Source organism: Nerophis lumbriciformis, linkage group LG11 (genome assembly GCF_033978685.3).
Source record: "Nerophis lumbriciformis linkage group LG11, RoL_Nlum_v2.1, whole genome shotgun sequence".
In the NCBI taxonomy this organism is placed as follows: domain Eukaryota; kingdom Metazoa; phylum Chordata; class Actinopteri; order Syngnathiformes; family Syngnathidae; genus Nerophis; species Nerophis lumbriciformis.
In genome coordinates, this window is record NC_084558.2 from 39,096,588 (window position 1) to 39,108,327 (window position 11,740).

Sequence of the window (11,740 nt, forward strand, 5' to 3'; positions counted from 1 at the left end):
CATTCTTATTGCAAACAACAAAAGGTGTGTATTTCATTATTTAAACGTTGACAAACAAACCAACTCCCTACGCTTCTCCCAATAACATTCTTACATGTAAAACGCGTGTAAAAAGAAGTTAAGCACCGTTAAAAGGGAACTGCACTTTTTTGGGGAATTTTTCCTATTATTCACAATCCCTATGAGAGACAAGAACACACATGTCTTTCTTTTTTATACATTCTAATTTGTAATATACAGCAAGTACGAGTAGGCTAATAATGCAGGTTATGGGTGTCCTCTATTGCACCCATAAAGCTTTCATATAAAAACATCTAAAAATTGCCAAAAATACTCCATTTACATCTCGTGACCTGAATATCAACCAAGTATTAACAATACTGTTATTATAAGCGCTAACGCAGACAGACTATTTTTAGCGGCGCCGTGATCACAGAGAGCTAAAAAGCTTACCCAACTAGTGACATACTGAGCTGCTGCTGTAAAAATGAATTCTCGATTATAAATCATGCATCTCACTTGTACATTGGAAAGTTGTTAGCATAAATTGAGAAGTTAGTAAACTTTTTTTTTTGCTTTTGCTTGTTTTTTTAATAAAATTATTTGTATTATATCCGTCAGCAAAGAAAAATCCGTAAATTAGCCTTTCGTCTTATAAGCCGCAGGGTTTAAAGTGTAGGAAAAAAGTAGCAGCTTTTAGTCCGGAATTTATGGTAGTTGTTGTTGAAGGGAAAAGCAAACGTGATGCGTCTGTGAAATTAGTATGCTGCAGCATGTTTAAACAGAGCAGAATATGTAAATATGACATGTTATTATGAATGTGCCTGTTACTACTTTAATGTGTGTATATAAAACGATAATGGTGGTTTTTGGACAGGTTTTTGGGGGGGCTCATTATAGGCAGAATACAGCGAATACCATTACCCTCCATTGTTAGCCAACTTTTGCTAGCGTTAATTTACGAGTTAGAATGCATAAAAAAAAAAAACATACAAGTTCTTGTTTTACATAAGGATTGTCAATGATTGGCAAAATTCTGAAAAAAGTGCAGTTCCCCTTTAATTCCAAACAAAACACTTTCACGACAAATCTATCTAAAAAAAAACAAAAGAAACATTTAGGACCTGATTTACTACAGGTTTGCGTGGACTAAAACACATGCAAATTTGATAGCACACGCAAAGCTGATCTACTAAACGTGTGCTGAGTGGATTGCGTCTGTTAAGTGAGCAGAATAAGGCATGCCGTCCATTTTGCAATCTCATTATGCTGATCATAAAAACGCCCACAATACTGGGAGGAGAAGAAGCAAATATACTTATTTAGCACACGTAATATGATTTGTCAACACTCATCATCGTTTTGAGAGCACTATTGTGTGATTTAATTAGCATGTGAGGGAAAGACGTGCAAACTGATAGTTCCACACAGACGATGGACAGACGAGAATCCTCCGTCTACAGTACGTGTGTGTGTCAACATTTTGGGCGGACAGAAATACAAATATTAGACATACTGTATCATCTATTCAGCAACATAATTTTATAATTTTATAGCTGCTAGAGGACTTAGGGGGCTGATTTAAAAAAAAAAAGATGCGTTTTAGTGTCCTTTAGTATTTTTTAATGAGGTTTGTTTTTTTTCACATAGAATATACAGTAAAGGCCAAAAGTTTGGACACACCTCATTCAATGCATTTTCTTTATATTCATGACATTGTAGATTGTCACTGAAGGCATCAAAACTATGAATGAACACATGTGGAGTTATGTACTTAACAAAAAAAAGGTGAAATAACTGAAACATGTTTTATACTCTAGTTTCTTCAAAATACCCACCCTTTACTCTGACTACTGAATTGCACACTCTTGGCATTCTTTCGATGAGCTTCAAGAGGTAGTCACCTGAAATGGTTTTCACTTCACAGGGTTGATTAGTGGAATTTCTTGCTTTATCAATAGGGTTGGGACAATCAGTTGTGTTGTGAATGAGAAGGTGTGTCCGTCCAAACGTTTGGCCTGTACTGTATATTATTAAAATATTTTCATGACTGCTTCTAAAATACCCATAAAAAAGTGGTAGATGTCTCCTGCATGTTTAAAAACATAGCAAAAGGCCAAAGCTTGGCGCATTAAAACATGAATGTGCAGTAAATGAGTGTCTCCATGGTGATGCCCCATATAGTACACATGACATACTCATTTAAAGGGGAACATTATCACCAGACCTATGTAAGCGTCAATATATACCTTGATGTTGCAGAAAAAAGACCATATATTTTTTTAACCGATTTCCGAACTCTAAATGGGTGAACTTTGGCGAATTAAACGCCTTTCTAATATTCGCTCTCGGAGCGATGACGTCACAACGTGGCGTCACATCGGGAAGCAATCCGCCATTTTCTCAAACACCGAGTCAAATTAGCTCTGTTATTTTCCGTTTTTTCGACTGTTTTCCGTACCTTGGAGACATCATGCCTCGTCGGTGTGTTGTCGGAGGGTGTAACAACACGAACAGGGACGGATTCAAGTTGCACCAGTGGCCCAAAGATGCGAAAGTGGCAAGAAATTGGACGTTTGTTCCGCACACTTTACCGACGAAAGCTATGCTACGACAGAGATGGCAAGAATGTGTGGATATCCTGCGACACTCAAAGCAGATGCATTTCCAACGATAAAGTCAAAGAAATCTGCCGCCAGACCCCCATTGAATCTGCAGGAGTGTGTGAGCCATTCAGGGACAAAGGTCCTCGGTAGCACGGCAGGCAATGGCGGCAGTTTGTTCCCGCAGAGGAGCGAGCTAAACCCCCTATCGACCCTAGCTTCCCTGGCCTGCTGACATCAACTCCAAAACTAGACAGATCAGCTTTCAGGAAAAGAGCGCGGATAAGGGTAAGTCTACAGAATATATTAATTGATGAAAATTGGGCTGTCTGCACTCTCAAAGTGCATGTTGTTGCCAAATGTATTTCATATGCTGTAAACCTAGTTCATAGTTGTTAGTTTCCTTTAATGCCAAACAAACACATACCAATCGTTGGTTAGAAGGCGATCGCCGAATTCGTCCTCGCTTTCTCCTGTGTCGCTGGCTGTCGTGTCGTTTTCGTCGGTTTCGCTTGCATACGGTTCAAACCGATATGGCTCAATAGCTTGAGTTTCTTCTTCAATTTCGTTTTCGCTACCTGCCTCCACACTACAACCATCCGTTTCAATACATTCGTAACCTGTTGAATCGCTTAAGCCGCTGAAATCCGAGTCTGAATCCGAGCTAATGTCGCTATAGCTTGCTGTTCTTTCCACCATGTTTGTTTGTGTTGGCTTCACTATGTGACGTCACAGGAAAATGGACGGGTGGTTAAAATCAGGCACTTTGAAGCTTTTTTTAGGGATATTGCGTGATGGGTAAAATTTTGAAAAAAACTTCGAAAAATATAATAAGCCACTGGGAACTGATTTTTAATGGTTTTAACAATTCTGAAATTGTGATAATGTTCCCCTTTAAATAAGGCAGTCTGCACCTCTTTTCAATTGCAAACGCCCACTAATAGCAAAATCTATTTTATAGATTGCACAGGCAGTTTAGCGCGTGGTATTTGGATTTTAGTAGATCAGGCCCTTAGTATAATGGAAAAACACATCTTTGATTGGTTTGATTCACGTAATTTTCGATATAGCAGTGTCCTCACTTACGGATTTTTAGTGTGGTTTGCTAGCTGCACTAAAGCGAACCAACAGGCCCTCCAGCAAGTGGTTAAAGCGGCGGGGAAAATTACAAAGACAATACTCCCAGAGATGAGTGCCATGTACACAACTCGCTGCCTAAAGCGAGTACACAACATCCTGAAGGACAGATACCACCCAGCACATGGCCTCTTCAACCTGCTACCCTCTGGAAGGAGGTATAGATCGATTCGCGCCAGGACCACCAGAATGTGTCACAGTCTGTATCCCCAGGCTGTGAGACTGCTAAATGAACAGCCTGATCCTTTGCTGCCCCGGACCATCTTATTACCTCACTCTTCACCACCTCAATAATTGTGCTCTGGACATTGCATTGCTGTAACATCAACGTAACACCCATCAGACATCTGACTGTTCCCACCCCCACGTCCCTCTTATCGATCTTCCTGACAACGCTAAAATCCTCAAATGTAAACTATTGTCAACCTGCACATCAATGCAGTTTCTATGCCGCTGGACAAAGCTCAAACAAAATCTTGTTGTTCATGTATGACTTAAGTGTTATTATGACAATGACAATAAGGGAATTGATTGATTGATTGATTGATTGATATAGTTTTCTTTGAACAGCCCTTGTTCAGGCTGGTGCAGGGTAAACAAAGCCGAAGAAAAAGCTACATGGGTCGCGTTAATTCTTTGACACTCCCTTGGATGAGGACACTATATACAAGTTATCTTTACAGAAATTGAAACAGAAAAAGCACAACACAAACCAGGAATTAACCCTTTGACGCTTGTTGAAATAAGCCTTGTGAAGTCACCAAACGGCCAAAGTTTGATGCAAAGTTTTTCCACATTTGTTTTCATTCAACATCCTGTCTTGATTTCATTGGGAATCGAACCACTGAGTGAAAGTATCCATACCATGTGCTCAAAACAAAACGGTACAAATTAGCTTTTTTGAATGGCCAAAGAAGGCCAAGCCTTGTTGTTTTGAACAATGATGAGTGAAGACGGTCAACAAACAACACAAACAACACTCATTTGATAAAAAGTCAGTCGATTCTGGTTCTGGACTGCACTGGACCCAATCAATACCTATCAGACATACGGTAATAGCTCATCTTCACTGTCTTATATTCAAGAGAAAGGCGGCAACTAGAGAAAGTGGCTTTTAGTGGATTCATTATCTTTCACTTGGCCTTTAAGTGCTAAAAAAAAGGGTGGGGTGGTCCAAATGAGCTGATGTTAGTTTTCTGCAAACGACACAAGGAGGGCAAATGGGAATTTCCAGCGTGGAAAGCAATGTAAAAATAGTTAAAGCAGAGAAGCACTTACCTCTTCGCGTAACTTTATCAACTGCATCACGAGAGCAAAAGAGGGAAGAAAAGAGAGAAAGAAGAGGAGAGACAGTGAAAACAATCAATGGAGAAGGAATATTGCCAGGAAGAAGTTACAGGATTAACCCTGACGATTTTTCTGTTTGCACGTGGAGCATTTGGGAAATGACAAGGTAAATGCAACTGAACGCGCAGCTCACGCAGACCTTTTTTTTTTCTTTGATCAAACAAAGATCAAGTCGTGGCGCTGTCACATTAAACAAAGGCGAGGAAGTGGATCGCTCCACTCGCAGGATCAGCGAGCATTACCGAACAAGCCACAGGAATTGATGCAGCAAGGAAGCAGGGAAATATATAGTTTGTGCTAATGTTATGTTGAAATGTGGGCTAAAATCTAGATTTTTTTTTTGTCCACTAATTTGCGGGTATTAGTGTTGTCCCGATACCAATATTTTGGTACCGGTACCAAAATTATTTCGATACTTTTCTGTACATTTTGACAAAAAATGGCATTAATGGCTTTATTTTAACAAAAAATCTTAGGGTACATTAAACATATGTTTCTTATTGCAAGTTTGTCCTTAAATAAAATAGTGAACATACAAGACAACTTTTCTTTTATTTGTAAATAAGCAAACAAAAGCTCCTAATTTGTCTGCTGATGTATGCAGTAACATATTGTGTCATTTTCCATTCTATTATTTTGTCAAAATTATAAAGGACAAGTGGTAGAAAAATAATTATTAATCTACTTGTTCATTTACTGTTAATATCTGCTTACTTTCTCTTTTAACATGTTCTATCTACACTTCTGTTAAAATGTAATAAACATTTAATCTTCTGTTGTTTGGATACTTTACATTAGTTTTGGATGATACCACAAATGTGGGTATCAATCCGATACCAAGTAGTTACAGGATCATACATTGGTCATATTCAAAGACCTCATGTGTCCAGGGACATATTTCCTGAGTTTATAAACATAATATACATCTTTTTTTTTAAACAAAGATGTTGTGATGCCAAACAATATCGACGTAATCATAGTAGTATCGACTAGATACGCTCCTGTACTTGGTATCATTACAGTGGATGTCAGGTGTAGATCCAACAATGGCGTTTGTTTACATTTTGATGCCGGTGAGCTACGGTGTGTAGTGAAGCTTGTTTAGCTATTCCTGGTCCTGCAGGGATGATACTTGTAAGAAACGTACTTTATTTGTCGCCATGGAGGCGAGGATTAGTGATTTAGAAGTAGCTAAAACACTGCCAACTGCGGCTCGACTATAGCTTCTAGCTAGCTCGCCATGTCTTAAAGCACCTCTTCCGGTGGACATTTCAGTGTTATAACTTAACCTTTATCGTTAGTTTTTTGCATCTGTTCTCCTTTTTCTGTCTACACACTGTGTCTGCTTGTAAGTACTCTGTGATTGTGCACTACCGAACATGCTCGTCTGCTCGTAAACCAGCAATGACAAGACGTGACGACGACGGGGGCGGTGGGTGACCGGTACTTTTCAGAGGCGGTATAGTACCAAATATGATTCATTAGTATCGCGGTACTATACGAATACCAGTATACCGAACAACCCTAGCGGATATCTGTCGCCGATATTTTCCGCACTTTAGTAAAGTTGCATGGCATTTATGTGAAATTATTGAGAATGCAATTGTACATACTAGGGCTGGAACGACTCATTGATTAAATGGGTGTAATTGAGTAACATATCCTATTAGTAGAAGCATTTAAGTCCCATCTTAAAACTCATTTGTATACTGTAGCCTTTAAAAAGACCGCTCTTTTATACCAGTTGATCTGCCGTTTCCTTTCTGCTCTACCCCCTCTCCTTCGTGGAGGGGGGGGGCACAGGTTCGGTGGCCAAGGATGAAGCGCTGGCTGTTCAAAGTCGGGACCCGGGGTGAACCGCTCGTCTGTGCATCGGTTGGGGACGTCTCTGCGCTGCTGACCTGTCTCTGATCGGGGTGGTCTCCTGCTGGCCCCACTATGGACTGGACCCTCACACTATTATGTTAGATCCTCTATGGACTGGACCCTCACACTATTATGTTAGATCCTCTATGGACTGGACCCTCACACTATTATGTTAGATCCACTATGGACTGGATTCTCACAATATTATGTTAGATCCACTATGGACTGGACTCTCACTATATTATGCTAGATCCACTCGACGTCCATTGCACCGGTCGCCCAGGGGGGAGTCCCCCACATCTGCGGTACCCTCCAAGGTTTCTCATTGTCCCATTGGGTTGAGTTTTTCCTTGCCCTGATGTGGGATCTGAGGATGTCGTTGTGGCTTGTGCAGCCCTTTGAGACACTCGTGATTTAGGGCTATATAAGTAAACATTGATTGATTGATTGATTGATTATTCTATGCTATTGTGTATTACGTGTCAAATTGAATTTAGATACAAAAAGTTCACACAGTTTAAATAATAAAATCTTGGGCTTTTTTAAAGCAATATACAAGGCCACTTTGAATCATGGTACTTAAGGTACAACACTGCACAACAACACAACACTTCCTTGTTATGCACCAATCAGGGTCACGTTGAGCCATGATCAATCAATCAATCAATGTTTATTTATATAGCCCTAAATCACAAGTGTCTCAAAGGGCTGCACAAGCCACAACGACATCCTCGGTACAAAGCCCACATAAGGGCAAGGAAAAACTCACCCCAGTGGGACGTCGATGTGAATGACTATGAGAAACCTTGGAGAGGACCGCATATGTGGGTAACCCCCCCCTCTAGGGGAGACCGAATGCAATGGATGTCGAGTGGGTCTGACATAATATTGTGAGAGTCCAGTCCATAGTGGATCCAACATAATAATAAGAGTCCAGTCCATAGTGGGGCCAGCAGGAAACCATCCCGAGCGGAGACGGGTCAGCAGCGCAGTGATGTTCCCAGCCAATGCACAGGCGAGCGGTCCACCCCGGGTCCCGACTCTTGACAGCCAGCACTTCATCCATGGCCACCGGACCTGTGCCCCCCCCTCCCCCCCCCTCCACAAGGAAGAGGGGAGCAGAGGAGAAAAGAAAAGAAACGGCAGATCAACTGGTCTAAAAGGGGGGTCTATTTAAAGGCTAGAGTATACAAATGAGTTTTAAGATGTGACTTAAATGCTTCTACTGAGGTAGCATCTCTAATTGTTACCGGGAGGGCAGTCCATAGTACTGGAGCCCGAATAGAAAACACTCTATAGCCCGCAGACTTTTTTTGGGATCTGGGAATCACTAATAAGCATTTATGAAACCCTGGAGTTGTGACTGCTAACCTTCAAACTGAACGATCCTATCACATACGGAACACATGTAATGCCTGTTTTGGGCCATAGGGTTGCACAAGGGTTTTAAACGGTCTCAGCTAGATTTTGGACAAAAATTTTGGACAAAAATTTTGGACAAAGCATTGGACAAAAACCTAAAACCAGTGAAGTTGGCACGTTGTGTAAATGGTAAATAAAAACAGAATACAATGATTTGCAAATCCTTTTCAACCTATATTCAATTGAATACACTGCAAAGACAAGATACTTGTATTAGTCCCAAAGGCATGGGTAACTTACACATCGGTGAAGGCACCATTAATGCTGAAAGGTACATACAGGTTTTGGATATATTGCCATCCAAGCAACGTCTTTTTCATGACCGCCCCTGCTTATTTCAGCAAGACAATGCCAAGCCACATTGTGCACAGCGTGGCTTTGTAGTAAAAGAGTGCGGGTACTAGACTGGCCTGCCTATAGTCCAGACCTGTCTCCAGTAAAAAAAAATGTATGACGCATTATGAAGCGTAAAATACGACAACGGAGACCCCCGAATAATTGTATCGATCAATCAATCAATGTTTATTTATATAGCCCTAAATCACAAGTGTCTCAAAGGGCTGCACAAGCCACAATGACATCCGCGGTACAGAGCCCACATAAGGGCAAGGAAAATAGACTGTTCATAATATTGTTCATCAATCAGGTCATGATTGTTGTCGTAAATTATTTGTGCTCTTGTGTATGTCGATTTTGTGGCAAAACATCATGGTATCTTGGTACATTTGAGTCAGGCATTAGGGTATGAAAAAGTTTGGGAGACGCTGGTCTAGCATGTGTCGTATGCTAATGAATGATGATGTTGATAGCAATGGATGCCTGATACAAAATATTCAGGTGTATGTGTAACATGAGTGGTAAACAAATATAATTATGTTTTCCTAAGAGTGCAGTTTGAACACCAACAAGATGCACTTCACGGAGGAGAGACTCCCCCCCGAGGTTGGTCTTATTTAAGGGGGCCAAAGTTTAAAAGGACACTATGGAGAGAGGTGGGGGACAAACCCAGCAGATCCGATGAACGGTCAGTGGCCGCCAAACAAAACTTACTCGAGCTCATTTGTGCTGCCTGACTGATTGCAAATCCTCCACAAAAATCCTCGGTGAAAAGTGTTTCTTCTTCGTTTAGGTTGGGTTTGGAGTCTTTCAGCGCAGCCAACGCCGAAGCTCGTATTGTGGAATTGTAATTATTCCTACAGGTTTTTTTTTTCTTGTGTTTTTGTGGTGCCAGCCAGCATTCAAAATTGCACTAGTGCAATTTTTTTTCTGTTATGATAATCAGCATCCCCCCCCCCAAACAAAAGATTTTTTTCCTCCTTCCCCAATACGCTATTCGATACAAGTGGTAATGTGCTTCCTTTGTAGCCTGGAAAATCTGGTCCATGCCGGCTCCAACCAGCACAATCTCTTGTGGCCAACCTTCTGCTGCTGCTGCCACTGAAATCGAAACTATTTGTGTGTGTGTGTGTGTGTGTGTGTGTGTGTGTGTGTGTGTGTGTGTGTGTGTGTGTGTGTGTGTGTGTGTGTGTGCGTGCGTTCGCCAGAATTTGTGTGCATAAAAAAGTGCAATGGCAGCCGAGCACGTTATTTAGAAGAAGAAGAAAAACGCGTGATAGTGCCAATACAGTCTCTGCCCGCGTAGAGATAACGAATAAATGGCAAACTCCATTAAACCGTCCTTTAGCCATTATCGCGAACGCCATTTTTAGAACTTATGACGGCGACCTATTTACTCAGCTATAAACCCCTCGCCATGTAACCTGCAGATTTGTGACTGGTAATGATCTGCTCGGCAAGGCCTATATGAGATGATTCTGACCTCTTACAGATCATCAGGAATTAAATTGACCGACTTGGCCCCACGGCCTCGCCATCTTCCCCCCACCCTTCTCATATCGCCGCCATCTCCTCGGATAGAAAAAAAAGGAAGAAAGCAAAAAAGAAAGCACGAAAGAAAGAAAATGCTGAAGTTCGGAGTACTCTAGTCACAGCCAGTCAAGATTGTAAATCCAAAACAATCATGTGATCTAAGATTTATTTTCCCCCTTTCAATAACTCTTATTAGTTATTAAGTTATTAGTATATTTGTATAATAGGACAACATATATTTATTTAAATATTACTATTACTATGTCATCATTAGTGTATTTTTCATGGTTTTTCTCCACAAAAAGATGACATTTACAAATAATACAAATAGTTATTATAGTAAACAAAAATATGTCTTTTTCATCCAAACTCAAACTGTAAATATATAATTTCACTATGTATGATTTTATATGACATAAATCTAAAGGATTGTGGACAAATTATTTAACAAAATGTGTTGTATTTGGCCTACCTCAAACTGTAAGTATCACAATTTTTATATCACATATAATAAATGTTTTTTTCCTATGAAGTAAATCATTAATATTGTGGACAAATTATTATTATCAAACCAAATAGCATTTTCTAGTGCTGAATGTTTAATATTAAATGTAATGAATGTTTTTTCCAAACTAATCGTTTATTATTTGTGTATAGATGCTGTTTTTGTGTTTAATTGCAACATAATGAAAAGTTAAATGAACATGTTTTTGCCTAATACTTAATGGAGGTAATTTATTTGAATGGATTTCATATTTATGTATGAATAAATATATATATTTGAGCCATTTTTATTTCAAAAGTAAATTACATTATGTCAATAGTATAATTAATAAGGCAATTTTCATTCATTCATTATTAACTTACAATGAATTATAGTTGGATACATTTTATAAGTAGAATTTGCCGTGAAATGTGTGGATACCTTTACCTCGACAGTTTTTTGATAGGCGCCATCAAGCGTCTCCAACGTGACATTTGTGACAGCAAAAAAAAAAACACTTCCTCTGTGACAAAAGTGTCACTTTTGTGTCTGGCTAATTTGCCGGGAATATGCATATCAATTATGCCACATTCTGGCTGCGGAATACATATGTTTGTAAGATGTGGCGTTCATGGGTCATTATTGAAATGGTAATAAAGGAAAGTTCAAAAACACACACACAAAACACACTCTTCACACATTTCACTTTGCTGTCGGCAAATATAATTGCATAAATCTGATAATGTTCATCTTTATTTCTGGGGCAGGACCATTTTTTATGTGTTGGTGCACAAAATAAGGGGAAAAAAATTGGATACAGTCTAATAATCAGTCAAAAGAGGACAAAGGGGAGGGGGGCTTTTTCGAAGTAAATGTTCTAACGATACAAGAAGATTTGTCCACTTTATACAATTTATGTATGCCCACATGCTATGTATTACGATAAATACAATACTCAACAATACATTTGTATCAGTTATAGTTTAGAATATATATATATATATATATATAT

The 11,740-nt window shown here is 39.6% G+C and overlaps 1 protein-coding gene across 4 annotated transcripts in view; it reads right to left on the reverse strand.

Annotated features, from left to right (window-relative positions):
* Positions 1–11,740, reverse strand: part of vti1a (vesicle transport through interaction with t-SNAREs 1A) — a 309,169-nt gene that overhangs the window by 236,308 nt on the left and 61,121 nt on the right. For 2 of the 4 annotated variants that reach the window (XM_061966621.2, XM_061966623.2), the window contains exon 5: positions 5,019–5,039. The exons of the other annotated variants lie outside the window; for them this stretch is intronic. In XM_061966621.2, coding sequence (XP_061822605.1) covers positions 5,019–5,039 — 21 coding nt within the window. The remainder of the gene's footprint in view (positions 1–5,018; positions 5,040–11,740) is intronic. 4 annotated transcript variants of the gene reach the window in all.